Source organism: Myotis davidii, unplaced genomic scaffold (assembly GCF_000327345.1).
Source record: "Myotis davidii unplaced genomic scaffold, ASM32734v1 scaffold238, whole genome shotgun sequence".
Classification (NCBI taxonomy): Eukaryota; Metazoa; Chordata; class Mammalia; order Chiroptera; family Vespertilionidae; genus Myotis; species Myotis davidii.
This window is the reverse complement of record NW_006293779.1, coordinates 2,421,900-2,439,920: the sequence shown is the minus strand read 5'-3', so window position 1 is coordinate 2,439,920 and position 18,021 is coordinate 2,421,900. Positions and strand designations below refer to the sequence as shown.

Below are 18,021 nucleotides of genomic sequence, written 5' to 3'. Positions count from 1 at the left end.
CCTTTATCACACTGCTGAGACAGAGGACAAAACAATCAGAAGAGAAAACAGACTAAAAGCCTTCCGGCTTGGTTCATAAGAGCCCCTCTCCGGAAAACCCCAAATGAGCATTAACAGTAGATTAGTTATATACATTGTAATATACTCACCCAAAGGAGTACTATGCAGCAACAATGCCTTCTCCTCCCCCGAGCACTCCAGCCACCCTGGAGTCCCATAGCGCTAAAGACAACATCCCAGAATGCAGAGTGCAAACCCAGCCTCTCCTCCGCCGCCTTCCCCTGGCATTACCGGCCCTGAGCACCTGGGTGCTCCAAGGCTAACTTAAGGGAATGGTCTCCTCCGGGGTGGCCCACCCACCCGGCTGGGGCATTTGCTCACTTGGGAAACATAAGCTCCATGAAAACACGTGTGTGGAGTACTTGTCTCCTGATAAATCCCTAATAGCCTTAAACTCCCTCATTTTCCTGTGTCCTGTTGGGGCAGGGAGGTGTGTGAAGGGAAATATTAAGCCAGGGCGTGGGGGAGGGGAGCTGCGCTGAGCTGGGGGAGTCACGCATCTGGAAATAGCCTCCAATCGGATTCAGCTCCTAAGTCAGTTCGCACACGTCCTCCTGGACAGAAGTATTTCCAACTAGCGGAGAGCTGGAAGTGACCTTAATAACCATCTCGGAGCTACTTCTCTCTTCTTACAGGAGGAAAGGGGCAGCAGATTGCTGAAGGGTCAGGCGATATCCTAGACTCAAAGGAGTACTATGCAGCAACAATGCCTTCTCCTCCCCCGAGCACTCCAGCCACCCTGGAGTCCCATAGCGCTAAAGACAACATCCCAGAATGCAGAGTGCAAACCCAGCCTCTCCTCCGCCGCCTTCCCCTGGCATTACCGGCCCTGAGCACCCGGGTGAGGGCTTAGTTCCAAGGCTAACTTAAGGGAATGGTCTCCTCCGGGGTGGCCCACCCACCCGGCTGGGGCATTTGCTCACTTGGGAAACATAAGCTCCATGAAAACACGTGTGTGGAGTGCTTCTCTCCTGATAAATCCCTAATAGCCTTATACTCCCTCATTTTCAGGATGCACTTTTCATGGGAATTATTTAATTCCAAATCAGCTTTCCATCCTGGGCTATGAATTTACTTCTCTATCTCTTTCCACACCTTTCCGTTGCCTCTTTCCTCAGGCCATGTGTCATAAAGGAGGCAAACCCAGGGAGGAGGAAGGGAAATCTGAACTAAGGCCATTTCGTAGCTTTCAAAGGCACTGGTTCTCCTTGGGTTACCCGCCCGTTAGAACTCGGCCTTGGTGACAGAACCAGAAAAGACAATTGACAAAAGCTAATTGATATATGTTGTATCTGTGCCTCCAAGCAAAGCTAAAAGCTACAATAGACGTATCAAACTACCCAACTGGGAAACTCAAAATCTTCATGCATCATCTCTTCTCCTTGTCCCACAAGTGCAAATCACACACACACACACACACACACACACACACACACACACACACAAACACACACTCAGTGAACTTGGACATAACAGGAGTTTTATGCTTATGACAGAATAATATACAGGTGTCCCCAAAACAGGTACACACATTTTAATAGCTGGTAGCTCAATTGACGTTTCCATCTTTTTAGTCAAAGCTTTGGAACAAAGGAAATGCACCCTAAAATGCTACTGGAAATTTGAAAACACAGTTGAAGTTGTACGCTGCCTTTATCATTATTCAAAGTGTCCCAAAAAGGTATACACACTTTAACAGCTGATAACTCACTTAATTTTAACTCCTTTTCAGGTTTAACTGATTTGAAATGACGGGTGAAGCCAGAATAAGCTTTGGGGGGGAAAAAATTATCCTAACGTGCCACTAGACCAAGCATGTCAAACTCGCGGCCCGCAAGCCGCATGCCTCCTTTATTGTGTTAGCCTGTGAGTTTGATATGCTTGCACTAGACTGTTTTTATGGGGATACATAAAATGTCCAAGTTTATGGTACAAAACCAGCAACAGTTGATGAGCGGAGGGTGCACAAATATCAAACAAAATGATTCTTGATGTTTGCGATTCCATTGCTTCAAGTTATCAGCAGTGCCTGGACCAGAATGGTCATCAGTTTGAAAACAGGCTTTGACAAAAAAATTATTCATTTCTGTAGATTCTTTTAAATTTTGGAAATGAACGGTATAACTTTATAATCAAATGAATACTGACTTTATAATCATTCAAAGTATGTATAAATTTGAGGGGGGGGGGACACTAAAATACCTAGAATCTGAAAACTTGATTTTGAGTTTTAGCCAAGCACTGACTAGCTAGCTGTGTGGCCTTGGTCAAGTCCCTTAACCTCTCTGATCCTGAATCTCCTTATCTAGGTATGTGGTTAATCTGCTAGTAGTCTTGCTCTTTGCCCAAGTCTCCACGGCCAGTGCTAGTGCTCAATCCTGAAACCTAACACTTAGTTTGGGGGTGGTGGACAGACCCCTTTTCTAGGTCCCTACCAGCTCCTTTTTCTTCAGGACCAATTCTTGCTTCTCATCCTTTCCACCTGACCTTACAACAACCTCCCCAGTGTAAGACCCAATACCTCCTCCTTGAGGATGCAGCCAAGATCCCACATTAATCTCCACCTCTAGGGTGAGCACTCAGTTCAAGCCAAGCTGGTACTGTGTTGTTGCCCGCCGTCTCTTGGGGTTGAGGGTACATCACTGCTGCCTGGCACACTTCTGCTCAGTCCTACCTTTGTCCCCATCCCCTGGCAGGAGCTCCCAGAATGTGGTGCTGGCAGGAGCGTGCTCCTCAGGGCATCTCTTGGAGTTGTCATTGAAAGGAGTGAAAGCAGAATTAGGTAGATAGGGTAGGGGGTGGAAGAAGTATGAATTGTAGAATCAGCTAAAACAAACAAAAAAATGTGTTTTGCAAGAAACAGGATGGCAGAAAAACAGGTTGGATAGCAGAATAACGGGGTGTTCTAAAACTAGGATGTTTTTCTTGCAAGTGCAAAACAAAATATTGCAAAAAGGCCAGGAACTAATAGAGAATGGCACAGATGGACAAAGAGTGGGCCGTTAGCAGCTATAAGGGGAAGAGCAGAATGTGTCAGGGCAGCCCATTTAAATCCCCCTCCAGAGCCGGTAGCCTGTGTTTGTTTGCAATAAACCCCTGCCTTGTTTGAATGCGTCTGGTCCGCAGCTTCATTCTTCGATTCCATGAGACACAGCCCCAGGAAGAATTCTTGCTCACCAGTTCCGGTATCATCATGATGATGAGGCAATGACAGTACGAACATCAAAGCATTCTGATGTTTACAGAATTAACTCTAAGCTCCTTACTCTGAATTCAAGACTTTGCCATAACATGACCCCAAGTTTCCCCTACATCAACCCACAATCCAAGGCATTTCTCTCACTAGTCCCCGAGCTCCTGGGGAGTGGGGAACAATTCCTAGCATAGAGCTTGCCATGTGGTTAGTGCTCAATAAATGTGTTGAGCGAATGAATGAGCACATCAATAGGAAAATGAATGGATGAATGAGGTTTGTACAGATGAATTCTCAGCAGGTTTTCTTGACTGGTCCCCTTTCAAAGGCTGAGCTGCCTCTTGGGGAAATTTGTCTGAAACTCACAGAGCAGGTAGTGGCGGGAGGGGCAGTAAGTAGAGACCCAGGGGACTGGGAGTGAAAGAATCCTGGCCCAGAGGTACCTACTAACTCAGCCTCTATGGTTTTTCTTTCTTTCTTTTTAAATATATTATTAATTTCAGAGAGGAAGGGAGAGGGAGAGAGAGAAACATCAATGATGAAAGAGGATCGATTGGCTGCCCCCTGCCCACCCCCTACTGGGAATTGAGTCCACAACCTAGGTATGTGCCCTTGACCAGAATGGAACCAGGACCCTTCAGTCTGCAGGCCGACACTCTATCCACTGAACCAAACCAGCTAGGGCCTCTGTGGTCTTTCTTGGCCCCACCCTGGTGAGGACCCAATCCAAGGCCCTGATGGCGCTCAAACAGCTACCTGGGGCAGCAGACAGGGTTCTCCAGGATGTTCAGAAACTCTTCCTGCTGCCCCCTCCCAAAGCTCCCCGAAAGGCTGAGGTGCTCTGGGGTGAAGTGCACTCAGAGCCGCTGCCAACAGGCTCACAAACTCCATTATTGAGAAACGGTGCACAGGAGGGGCCAGGATGCAGCAGACGGGAGCTTGTTGGCAAAAGCTAAGTGTCTATAATGGGTTTCCCCCCTTCCCTCCCCTCCCCGCCACCTTGATGTGGCATCACCGACTCTGTGCTGAGCTGGTGGAGCAGCCTTGACTCGGAGGGAATATGAACATTTTTTATCCTTAGCTGTTCCAGCCGTAAAGATTTTTATCCTATTACGGCTAAGTGACGAGTACAAGGAAAGAAATGATGATGATCTTTGGCAGCCATTCCAGCTGAGTAAATACAAGGAGGGAGGAACGCGGGCCCAGGCTGGGCCATGGCTCCTTCATTGCCCAGGATGAAAAGGAGCAAAGGAAAAATGTCCTCCCAGTGAGATGTACTGAAGTGTGGAATTTTCCCTCTAGGCGAGCAATAGGCATCCCGCTGTCTGAACCGTTTAGCACGGCACTGGGCTGGGCGAAGGCCGGGAGAACGTACTGAGGGGAACAAGCACAGCAGCCGGGCCAGGAGGAGGTGACTTTGTGGGGCTTCCCAGCTCCAACTCCTCCCAGCCATGGTCCTCACGGTCCTGGGCTCAGTCCACCCTGCTACCTGCTCCCCTGCAATCAAGGCAACTCCATAATAAGTATTGCTGGGCGACAGCAAAAATATACATTTGCTTCATCAAAATATTTCCTCCCTCCTAGAGAGGTGTGCCCCATTGCAGGGACTCTTGACTGCCAGATGTCTTATGTGTTACTTGGATGATGGCAGGTCCAGCTGTTGTCACCATGATGGCGGGGGGGGGGGCAGTTGCGGCGGGAGGGCAGGACATCAAAGAGTGTTTGTTGGGTCAGTCAATGATTTATAGACAGCAGGACTCCCCTGGGACATCTTCTCAGACCCACCCCAGCTAGATGCTGCCTCTCCCTTACATTGTAAGTTATTTAGGGTATACCACCCCCTCTCCCGGACATAGGTGGCCACAACTGATTCCTCCTTGTGGCCCCACAGGACCCAGGCAGTGTCCTGGAAGTTAAAGCTTTCATCGGTGTTAACAGAATTGTGGGCCTTAGGGGGGCAATTTAGAGTTAGGATGCCCTGAGGCAGGCTGGGAGAGCAGTGTGTGTGTATATGTGTAAATATCTGGGTGGGAAAGACCAACCATGGGAAGGTGAACTGATCTACAATTGTGCGGGGACTTACAGAATGATGAGGCTTCGAATCCAACTACAGATGAGAAGACACAGCCAGGAGAGGAGCAGGGAAGTGCGGAAGGCCATTGCTGGTTGCCTCATCCCCACTCCTCTCACAGGGACTGAATTGGGAAGAGGGCGATACCCAGACACACCAAACTTGTGTCTAAAGGCCGATGACACCAGGTCGTAATTTTAGGTGCAAATGTCAAACATTATAGAAGGGGTGCGGTAGGTGAGGGGAGGTCGTTAACCCAAAGGGGGAATGAATAGGGGATCCAATGGAAACTATGCACGCTTTCCAAACCACCCTGTGTGTGGGCTCACTCACTGCCCACCCCATGTACCCCTTAAGCCCTGGGAAAGTGGAGTCTGATGGCTGCCCCAGTCTTATCTTCTCCTACCCCTCTCCCCAATTATACCAAACTGGCTGCCTCCAAAATACCGTGGGCTCCATGGGGCAAAGGCCCAAGGGAAGAGTGGCAACTCTGCCCTACTCCAAACAAGGAACTTAAGCCCTCGGCCTCTCTGGGGCTTCTCCTGACACATGACATCACACCATGACTTGCTTGCAGGGGTTCCACCCTGCAATGCACTAGGCTTTTCGATCAGCACAGCCGCCTGCTGGGTGAAAAGCTGCCCCTCATATCCCTCCTTCTCCCCGTCCTCCCTCCACCTGCTGCATCTTGGATCCCCAGGCGGTTCACCCAGCGCCTGCCCTCTCTCGGCAGCCCTGTTCTAATGCTCAGCTAATAGTTCTGTTCCAGGCGCTGTCCAAACGCGTCCTATAAATCAGAATCCAATTACTGTGGTAAGAAAATTGGAAGTAAGCTTAATAAGCTCAGACCCCTCCCACAGGCTGTGTCTTCCCTCTTCTCTTTTCAGTAATGAGAACGTTTTCAGGGAAAAAGCCTTTTCCCTTTAACTGATTCTGTTCTCCAGATCCCTCATCTGAACACCCTGAGGATGGAAGGATAAGAGGAAGAGGCGCCTTTTAGCTCCTCTCTCCTCTTTGCACAGACAGCAGATGGGAGGGGGAAGTAAATTATCTTTCCACTCTTACTCTCCCTTTCATTATTGGTTCAACAACATTTATTGAATTCTTATCACACACCAGGCACTGAGGATGTTATCAAATAGCACTCCCCCTACAGGGCAATTGGTGTCATAACTAGTAGAACCTTAGAGGCAAGGCATGATGGGAATAGAAAAGAGGGCCGGGGGAGGAAAGCCTGTACCAATGGGGTTGGGTCCCACAAAGGAGCCAGGAGTCCAGGGTGGACCAATGGCCACCTGTCCAGGAGTGGCCCCACAGTAGGAGCTTCTTGGTGACGGTGATGTCAGCTGCCTGGAGGATGGCGATGTAGAGAGTCTGTGGTTGAAGGGACTGGGAGAAGGGGGAGAAGAAGGAAGGAACCAGAGAAGCCAAAGGTCAGCACATGGCCTGAGACGGAAGGCCTGTCACCTGGCTGGAGGAAGAGGGCTGCAGCACGTGGGGAGGTTGGTGGCCTTATTCCAGGGCCTTTACTTTCTACTCAAACCTGAGTCTTCCAGCTGGACCAGTCCACCCGTAGACTTCATCTGACCCACAAAAACAAGAATAAGCTGATGCCCTGTGGTTTTCAAACGTGAGCGGGCATCAGAACAATAACCTGTTGTGCTTGTCAAGATATAGGCTGCTAGTCTGCACCCCCAGGGTTTCTGATTCCGTAGTTCTGGGAACTAGTTGCATTTCTAACTAGTTCCCAAATGATGCCAGTTGCTGTTGGGCTGCTAGGTTGTGGAACCAACTTTGAGAATTGTTGTTCTGAGTCCTTGCTATTCAAGGTGTGCTCCAAGGACCGGTGGCATCAGCGTTGCCAGGAAGCTTGTTAGAAATGTAGACCCCAGACCCTACCCCAAATATGCCGAATCAGAGATAAACAACATCCTCACATGATTTGTTAGCTTGCCTATTTAAGTGTGAGAAATACCTACCTGGAGCCGCGGTTCTTAACCCTGACTCGTTAGAATCACCTGGGGAGCTTAGACAAGAGACGTTAGCTGGTCTGAGTCTGGGTATCAGCGTTTTTAAAAAGCTGCCATGTGGCTCTTCTAAGGAGGCTGGGATTGAAAACTGCTGAGGCTCATGCTCATGTCCACACTCCATGCCCAGATGATGGGTTTCACTCCACTGCTCCCATTTCTCTAGCATTGAACTCAACCTTGAAACTCTCTTCTGTCCCTCCCTGCCCTCCACCACTCCTGACAACTTAGTGATCTTCCTAGTGCTCCTCCCTGATACCTGGGGTCTGGGTGCATCTCTTGCCTGAGCATCTTCAGTTTTCTCAGGAGAGCTCTCCCCTTCCATTCCAGGCCCTGCAGTGTCAGCTTGCTCATGCCCTGTAATACTAACTACAATGGAAATGTTTTGACTATTTACTATGGAGTGAGTATTTTACATGTATTTTATTTGATCCTTACAAAAATCGCATTAGGTGGGTATCATTAATTGTTCTTTTTATCCCTATTTTTCAAAAGAGGAAGTTGCAATCCAGAGAAGCCAGGCATTGGTGCCTTCCCTGAGCTAAGTGCATGGCACAGCCATGACTGGAAACAGGGTGATCCGATCCCAGAGGCCCCAGCTCCTTTCCTGGCCAGGAGGCGTCTCTTTGCCCCTCTGGGCTTGGCACCTGGACTCCGGACAAGAGAGGCACCAGCAGACTGAGACCCAGTGGGGCTTCTCAGCGTTCTGTCTCCTCCCTCTTCCCTGTTCTCCTATCTGTAATCTCTGCTCAGGGAAATCAATAGCCTAATATTCAAATAAAATTCTATTGGACACCAAGGGCCAGGATCAGTGCTAGGGGATTTTAGAAGCCTCTGACTTTACGAAGCTTTCAGGCCAGCAGCAGGGGATGTTCTAGGTTGAGTCCATCCCCTGGGTCTCTGTTTGCAAGGGACTTCCAGTCCCTGCTGCCGGGAAAGGGGCCTCCCACCTTCTCACAACAATGAGCAGCACAAATCGTGTGAATTACCACATCATATGTGTACCCTCCAGCAACCAACTGGCAACAAATGTTTGGCGCCGGGCACCACACAAAGCGAGCCTGCTGTTGATGTGTCTTCACTACAGGGAGCGGGGGAGAGTGACAGAGAAGGAGGAATACCTCAGGTGGCGAGTATCCGGGATGGCCCGGTTGCTGGAGATCCGCTCGCTCTCCCGCTGGTTGAAAGCATGCAGCTTATAGGGATCGTCACCCACGCGCCACTTTTTGGCATTCAGATACCGCCGCTCGTCGAACTGGTCCCACAGGTCATCCCAGTCAGCATCCAAAATCTGTGTGACATGAACAGGAAGTCTGTGAGAATGGCTCCCAGCCCTCTACCAGCCCCTCCGTCTGTCTGTCAGTGCCCAACCGCAGAGACCAGGCTTGTTCGGGGAAGGTTAGCTCAGAGATGAGGCCAGAGGTAGGATGTTGATAAAACGATCAGCAACGAAAGTAAACAGAACGACCATAAGGGCAGCGACCATTTTCTGAGCACTATACACCAGGTGCTGCACTGTGACTGTTACACTCGTGGTCTCGTGTGTTTCTCATAGAGGTTCTATGAGATGGATATTGCTCACATTCCCGATATGCAGGTAAGGAGACAGCCTCACCTGGCTAAGTATCTTGCTCTGCCAGGGTCCAAACCCAGCAGGTCCAGGGGTCCCCAAAGGTGTGGACGGAGTCGGTGAAGAAGGAATGACACGGAAACAGCGTTCAGTTGATCAGCAGCCTAGCCAGGATCTCCAGCCAAGTTCTGGTCTGGATCTCCAGAGAAGCTCTGCCGTTTATTGTCTTGTTACATCCTGACTTCAGGGGAAAATCCCTACCTGGGGAAACAACCTTTCTCGGAGAGGTGACCTTGGTTAAAACACACAGTGCTAAGGGGAGCAAACATATTAAGAACAGTATGCTATATACGCCAGTCCCGTGAAACATATGCTGTGCAGATGTTTCTTTCCTGCAGCGACTGTGTCAAGCAGCAAGGATGGACCGGCTTCCGGCATTGCTCAATATCCCACAATTAGGAAATGAACTTTAGTATCTGGACTCCAGAGACCACCTCTCCAGGGTAATTTGAGAACACATGACTGGAACTGCTAGCCCATGAGATGGCACATAGTAGGTCCACAGTGACTGTCATTCCCATAGGTAGGCGGTGACAACAAGTAGGCAATCCATGTAAAATGGTGGGCTACTGCCCTGGTCGGTGTAGTTCAGTGGTTAGAATGTCAGCCCATACACAAAAGGGCATTAAGCAGTCAATTCCAGGTCAAGGGCACCTACCTAGGTTACAGGTTAGATTCCCTGGTCCCAGTTGGGGCTCATGTAGGAGGCAATCAATCGACTTTTTTTTCTCTCTCTCTCTCGCTCTCTCTCTCTCTCTCTCTCTCTTCCCCCCTTCCTCCCTCCCTCCCTCCTTTCCACTCTCTCTAAAAAGCAATGGAAAAAATATATCCTTGGATGAGGATTAAAAATAATAATTAATTAGTTAATTAATAATAATAGAATGGTGTGCTACCCACTGGACAGACACCCTATGTGTCCCTTTCTTCCCCCAACCCAGGAATCTGTGATTATTTATTTTTTTGGTTAATCCTTACTGGAAGATATTTTTTCTGTTGATTTTTAGAGAGTGTGGAAGGGAGTGAGGGATAGAGGAGGAGAAGCAGAAGGTGGAGGAGGAGGAGGAAGAAAGAGAGAAACATCAGTACAAGAGGATTTTAAAAGGAGAGAGACACATCAATTAATTGCCTCCCATGTGCACTCCGACTGGGGCCCAGGATCGAACCTGCAAACCAGGTCTGTGCCCTTGACTGGGAATTAAACCCATGACCCTTCAGTGCACGGGCCGATGTTCTAACCACTTAGAAACACTGGCCAGCGCTGTGATTATTGTTAAGAAGCATCAATGGGGGAGCAAGTCATAACCCTCACCATAGGGGGAGATAGCGCTTTAGAAGGCAGAAGGTGGTTCCCTTATTCATGATCTCATTCATCCTCTCCCAAACCCTCTGCACTGAGTCGGGAACCAAGGTTTCCGCAAAGGTGACTGGCTTGTCTGAGGTCGCCCCGACGGAGACTGCAGAGCCCCCAGCACAGCTCATTCTCCCCGTGCCCTCCAGTGCATTGCATAGCGGAGGAGGAGAGATTTTCACCAGGAGGGGAGGCCTCCCGTCAGAGCCCGGGCTGCCTCATCTGCCCTACCCACACCAGCTCCGCAGCCAACAGAGCCTTTCTGCAAAGCCAGCTGGAGGCTTGGGCTTCAGGGCCTCGGAAGCTGCATGTCAACCACTAGCTCTGTCACCCCGAGGTGACAGCCCATCGGTATCCAACCAAGCTCAGATTTTTCAGGCGCATCAAAGTCAAAAGAACGCTGAGTCTCTGGGGAGAACCCATTGACCAGGGTCTGAACTGGAATCTAGGGGGGCAGGGGGGACGGGACGCGGGGGGGGGAGCGCTGGGGCCCTGGGTCTGGCATCGTACCTAGGATATGCTCATTTAGGTGCTACAGAGCCTAGCTGCTGGGCAAGTATCCAAAGCTGCCCAGGTACCGCCCCTCCCACACTGACAGGATGCCCTTCTTCACTGGGGGAACCTGACAGGAGGCCCAGAGCAGGTGCACAGACCGCAGTGCAGGCGCCTGGCCCACATGTGGCAGGTGAGGGGCCGCTTGCCAGTGTGCACATGTACCTCGGGCGCCACTTGATCTTATCTGGTAATTGATCTCTCTTTCTCTCGTTATCTCCTTTTCAAACAGCATTCTCCTGCTAATAGCACAAAATGAAGCTTTAGAAATCAGTGATTTTTATCCAATAATTGAATTTATTAATGTCTTGTGATACTGTTGCTACAGAGGAGGAACTCGGGTGTGTGTGTGAAACTCCCGAGCCGGTGCTATGCAATGTCACAGCCTGACAGCTGTCACCTGTGCTTGGAACTTCACCGCAGGGTATCCCGACCTCCCAGTTTCCAGTCACGGACCACGGGGCCCTGAACCGCCTCCTGCTGGCTCATCCCCGATGTAATTCACTGCCATTCTCTAATATGCTGCAAGGCCCCACCACGCTCTGTGCTCTGAGGGGCGATGAGAGATGGGAGGCCCCTGCCCTTGAGGGGGTTGCTGGGTTGCAGACATGCACAAAGGCGCCCCTAACGCCTCTACCAGGCATGAGCAAATGGGAAGGGCCTTCTGGAAGAAGCGTCAAGTGAGTTAGAGCTGGAAGGCTGGGCAGGAATTTTACTCTGTGTAAGGGGAGACGGGGAGGGAAATACGTGAGCAGTGAAAATCCAGATACAAGGCAGGGAGGCCTGGAGGAGGAAAATCTGCTCAGGAAATGGCAGCTCAGGAATGGGGAGACCAGAGTGGGATGGCAAAGAGCAGGAGTGAAAGAAAACTCCAGAACTCAGCCTGTCTGAAGCAGGTCAGGGGAAAATGTCTCCGGCCACATGTGGGATGGAGTGGGGGGAAGGGAGCTACCGCAGGAGGCCAACTGGGAGGTGACCTCAGTTAACTCACCTGGTGGGAAGGGCAGCCTGAGCGGGGGCCCTGCTGGGGCCCAGATGGATGGACCAGCGTCAGCGAGAGTAGCAGGTGGAGAAGGCAGGCAGCCAACCTCTTGGCGTCATCCCCTGCTCTCTGTTCCCACTAGACCAGGCCCAGGGCCAAGAGGGCATGAGGCTGGGTGATCTGCTCAGCCTGCCAATCGCCATTCTTAGGCTGTTAAGCCTCCCTGGCAGGATCTGCCTCCTTGGAGATGCTGCCATGAGAACTCAGTGGGGTTCTGGCCCCTAGAGAGCCTAGAGCCAGAGCCGCAGCCAAGCTGGCAAGAGAGATGACCTGAGCAGTCAGGACTAAGCTGTCCTGGGGGGGAGGGGATGTGGGGGCTGCTCCCTCAAATGGTCACATGTACAAGCTGGGCCACACTCTTCTGCTCTGAGATCCACTGACTGCGGGGTGGGGGGAGGGGGGACGTGTTGCAGGGAGAGCTTCCTATCACGATATCTGGACATAGTAAATAATGGTGAACGTGTGTTTAAAATTAAACCACTACCACTTGAATGGCAATTTCTGTTTTTGTTTTTTAACATATTTTTATTGATTTCAGAGAAAAGGGAGAGGGAGAGGGAGAAGGAGAGAGAGAGGGAGAGAGAAACATCAATGATGAGAGAGAATCACTGATCGGCTGCCTCCTACATGTCCCACACTGGGGACTGAGCCCACAACCCAGGCATATGCCCTCACTGGGAATCGAACTGTGACCTTCTGGTTCATAGGTCGATGCTCAACCACTGAGCCCCGCCGGCCAGGCAGCAATTTCTGTTTTACAAGCAGCTTGCACAACTGTCACAGAATCCGCACACAAGCCCATTTGTGCAGGGAGGGATCGGCTTTAGAAGTTCGGTGGCTTGCCCAAGCTTGATAGCTAGTGAGTGAAGGGACGCTGATGGAAGCCTCCCCAGAGCATCCCAGGGCCATGGTCTGCTCTGTCTTCTCATGGACAGAAATGAGGGGCATCTTCTCTGCTAGGGTGAGTGGGCAGAGAACGCCCCATCCCCCGAGGGTCAGTTGGGGTCATGCCCACAGAAAAGGCCAGCCACTCTCTTCTTGCCTGCCCCCCGAATGGACTTGCTGTGGGCTTCCTGGAACTTCTGAAGGGGCACTGACTCCCCAGGTACTTCCAGTACAGTGTGGGGTTGGCTTCCAAGCTCCACAGGTCAAGGCCCCATGACCAGCATCTGAGGGTGCAGAGAGAGTGCAGTACATTGTAGCCACTTGCTTCCTATCTCACAGGACCATCCAGGAAAGCACGCGAATGGCACTTACCCCTTCACGAACCTTCCCAGGGCGAGAAGCAATCCTCCTCTGGGCAATGAGCACGCACTCCCGCCCCAGCACTGTGCCTGCTACCGGGCGGCCCTCACCACCAGCCATGCCCTGGAGCAAGCCCCCACTTAGCTTTCTAACCATAATTTATTCATTCTAGAGTCGGGGGGTGGGGCCGTGCCATACGATAAGTACATGCCACAAATGGAAAACATCCCTTTAAATAGAAAATATCTGATGAAGTCAGCCAAACCCCTGGCCAAGATCGCAGCTTAAACAACTTGGCACCCAAAACGAAAGCTCTGAAGCACATCTGTTAAGTTGCTTCATTTCTTTGCTCCCACCATGCTTCCAAGAGAAATCTCGACTTCCCTTTCCTCCACCCTTTCCTGGCCTGTTTTCTCACACTCTGGTTCCAAGCTGATATTTGGCTCAGGACACATGGGTGTAAGGCTGCCCTTCTGTTCGGTTTTGAAGTGCCTCCATTTCCCACTACTTCCATTCCCTCCACTCCCCCCGTTCCCCAGCTGGGTACTACCAGTTCTCCTGAATTGTCCCAATTCTCTCCCTTTGCATCTGTAAAACAAGAACATCTCTATCTATTCATAAGGCTTCGGTCCTATACTGACCTGTGTGGATCCTGAATAAAACTTCTCAAACTTGCCCAATAATAAAACAGCTCACACCTAGGGGTTCCTATCACATGTCACAAATATTTACATTTAATCCCCACCATCACAGATGCCGATAGCACCGTCCCCATTTTATAAATGGGGAGAACTGAGGCACAGAGAGACTGAGGAACTTGCCCAGTGTCACCGAGGAAGTGTGTGCTGGAGCTGGGATTTGAACTCCGGCAGCCCGGCTCCAGCTCCTGTGTTCTCAACCACTAGGTGGCACTGCCTGTCACGGCCTCACTACCACTTGTCTTGGGTCATCTTCGAAGATGATCTATGTGTTTCCCATCATTTTTCTCAGTCAAGTTCTCTCTTTGCTCAGGGACCCTCTCCCTCAGAGGATGTCTGTACCCCTTTCACCATCACCCCACCTGCTCCTCACTCTCCTTTCTGGGCAGTTTTTCCCCTCCCAGCAGCAGGCTTCCTCCTGGCATCCAAGGAACGAAAAGTCTGTAGTCACGGTCTTGCCAGAAGGTGGGAATGTGCTAGGCCAGTGATGGCGAACCTTTTGAGCTCGGAGTGTCAGCATTTTGAAAAACCCTAACTTTGGTGCTGTGTCACATATAGAAATTTTTTGATATTTGCAACCATAGTAAAACAAAGACATATTTTTGATTTTTATTTTATATATTTAAATGCCATTTATTTAACAAAGAAAAATCAACCAAAAAAATGAGTTCGTGTGTCACCTCTGACACGCGTATCATAGGTTCACCATCACTGTGCTAGGCTAACACAGGGAGGAGGTCACCACTGAAAAAATATGACGTGCCCGACCGGCGTGACTCAGTGGTTGAGCGTCAACCTATGAACCAGGAGGTCACGGTTCCATTCTTGGTCAGGGCACATGTCCAGGTTGGGGGCTGATCCCCAGTGGGAGGTGTGCAGGAGGCAGCCAATCAATGATTCTCTCTCATCATTGATGTTTCTATCTCTCTCTCCCTCTCCCTTCCTCTCTGAAATCAATAAAAAATATTTTTTAAAAAGAAGAAATATGACGTAAAAGATTATTTAAAGATGATATGATTAAACCATCCCCTCACTGTTTGAAACCCCAGCCTACCATTCCACTGTCCAGTGGACATCCCTCCTGGGTCTGCCAGGGACACAGAGGTCCCATCGTAGCCCCTCCAAGCTTCAAGCTTCAAAGGACTGCAGCTTCTAGAAGTTTCCTTCTACTACTGAGCCAAATCTGCCTCCTGGTAATCTCTCACTTTGGGGCCTGAATTAATCCACAATGCTATTTGATACAAGTCTAATCTTTTCAAACATTTAGTGGCAACTATTGTGTCTCCCACGCCTTCCACTCTCTGGTTCCACCAGCTGATACTTACAATTCGGAAACAATGACACAGAAAGATGCAAAAGTACACCAAAGGGTCAAGAAGAACTAGACCAACTGACATCAGATGGGGTTCATCAAGGAACTCAGACGCCCCCGCAAAGCCTTTCATTCACTGGTCTGACCAGGGAGACCTTGCTCATGTCACGATGGAGTCTAACTTGGATATCCAGGTTCCTAGGCAGAAGCTGTTGTGTGGAAATGCTTGGCCTGTGATGAAGCCTGCCATTTTATTTATTTCCCATCACCATTTATCCCCTCTATGCTCTCCTCCATCTCCCCCTCCCCCCACCGCCATTGATTGGGCACACAAAATTCACCACCGCACCTCCCCTTGTCAGGGAAGCCATGCGCAAGGGGGGCTTCAAATTATTTCTCATTCTCATAAGCCTAACATGCAATAGAAAATTGTATTCCCAACGTCCAAGTGAGGAAACTGAGGCACAGGAGGATAAATGATTTGCCGAAGTTCGCACCACTGAGAAGCGTCTGTCTCAAAGCCCACAGAGCCCGTTTCTAAGGCAGCCCTGTGGCACTGCAGTTCTCACCCATGTGTGCCCACAGCCTCTGGCTCCCCCAGACCGCTCCAGTGTCCCTGCTCCTCACCCGCTGGGGCTTCTGCTTCTAGCACCATGCAGACCAGATACTCCAGGGAACTCATGCTAAACTACAACTAGATCCTGCATTAATGACAACAAATGTGTTTGTAAATACATTGCTGGGTTTTCTAGAAGGGAAGTCTTCGCGGTGAGAGGAGGGATGAAGCTGGGGGAAAATACAGGGTGTGGAAATCAGGGCTATGATAGTTGAATGCTAAGTACAGAAAGGTGAGGCTGCCCGGAGGGGAAAGGCCCCTGGGAAAGTCAAGGGTCCCAGAGGGTGGAAAATCTGAACCTGAGTCTTCCATAACCGAGGCCAAGAAGGGGTAGGAATGATCCCAGGTCAATTAATTCCAGGGCTCCCAGCAGAAGCGAATGTAAATCCTATCTGGAGAAAAGCATCTCCAGTTCAGGCTCCCGGGATTCCTACAAAGCTCACCAAGTGATGAAACCCAATAGAGAGTATTGATCAGACACACGAGGAAACAAGTCACTGTAAGGGGGAGTCAGCGGAAACTAGAAACAATATATTTTGATATTCTAAGGACTTCAAATACAGGAAATAAAATAAAGCATAACTGCAGATAAAATGGTTAAAATATGGAATATGAAATTAGCAAAGAACAAAAGTTCTTTGAAAAAGAACCAGTGTAAGTTTTAGAAACTAAAATGATTAAAGTTCAATACCAAACCAGCCCAAGGGAAATGTGTATAATCTGCAAAGGATTTTACTGAAATGTGTCATTTGTATTATCCCTAAGAAGGAGGCGGGCCTGTTATATTGTTCCCATTTCACAGATGTGAAAACTGAGGTTCAAGGAGCTTGCACAAAACCACATAGATAATTAACTACTGAGACTCTAACCCAGGTTTTTTGCCTTCAAAGCTGATGTTCCTTCCACATCTCCAGAAGGTGCACTCATCCACAGGGTCAGTGTTGTCCCACTGGGCAGTCAGGGGAATGTCAAAGTATCTGCTCACTCCTATACTGTTCTATTGTCCCCCTAGCTGAGCACGGACCTCAGTTTTCCGAAGGCCAGTTAAAGGGGAGAGGATAGCCTATCGGCTGCTGTCAGTCCTCCCTACAGTGCATGGTCTGGGAAAAGCATGGCTGCTGCTAACAGACGCCCCCCAGGGTGCAAGACAAACTCAAACACAGGAGGAGGGCAAGCCAGCCCATCGCCACCTGAGCTTATGACAAAGGAAAGAGCTGGAAAATCCTTTTTCCTTCATCTGGGGACAGCACATCAATTACAGATTATTAGATAAGATCTTCATTGTAATATTTCCACCATGTATTATCACCTCTTCCTCTCACTGCAATTCTGTCTGGGGAGTTATTTAAATGATGTGCAGAAATCTAAATTTAATTTATTATGATCTAACTCACTTTAGAAGCCAAATTACCCTGCACTGGAGAAGGATCAAGTCAATATCCCACTTGGCTTTCTATTTATCTTCTGCAGGGTTTTCTCTCCTCTTTAGCATCCATTTTATCTCGGTGCTGCTAATACATTTAAATTTTCCTCAGAATTAGGCAATTGCTTCTTCAATGCTGTAGTTTAATGGTTGGTATTAATTATATGAAAGTCACTCCTTAAAGAGTTTGATAGATGAAATGGACATATAATAGAGGGGGAAGGGGCTATTTCTTAGACCAAATGAGGTAGCATGTGATCAGCAGGGCTGAGTTTACTCTTCTATTCTACCTCCTTCTGTCTCTTTTCCCCACTTTGATTCTCATCCTGCCTGCCCTCCCTTGAAATCCAGGTGCCTAGATAATGCTGGGAGCCGAGCGCTGTGGCCTCTCTGAGCCCCTGGAGGGTCTGACCGCCTGGACGCCGAGGCTAGAGCCTTCTAGAATGCTGGCTTCTTCTCCATCCGGCTTCAGTCTCATTTAGTCTCTGACAACGGGGGCCTCCACCGCCTGGCTCTGTCCTCCCCGCCACTGCCCTGATATACTCGCTCACCACCTATATCCTAATTGCACGCTACATGCAAACACAGCTTTGGGGGATGCCTCACGCTTTCTGGAAGAAGAAAAGTTCTGATAATTATAATTGCCCGAAAACTCCAACTGCAAAATATAATGTGATTAACCGAATGGACAGAAGCCCGGTTTTTGTTTCTGGAATAGAAATAAAGAAACTCACACCACTTGGACCCTCTATGCAGATTAATTTGCTTACTAATTAGCATGGAGGGAGGTGCCAGGGAAGTGTA

General features: G+C 49.6%; 1 protein-coding gene across 1 annotated transcript in view; it reads right to left on the bottom strand.

Annotated features, from left to right (window-relative positions):
• Positions 1–18,021, bottom strand: part of GALNT14 (polypeptide N-acetylgalactosaminyltransferase 14) — a 179,656-nt gene that overhangs the window by 54,801 nt on the left and 106,834 nt on the right. Inside the window, exon 2 of the mRNA XM_006767571.2 lies at positions 8,473–8,642. Coding sequence (XP_006767634.1) covers positions 8,473–8,642 — 170 coding nt within the window. The remainder of the gene's footprint in view (positions 1–8,472; positions 8,643–18,021) is intronic.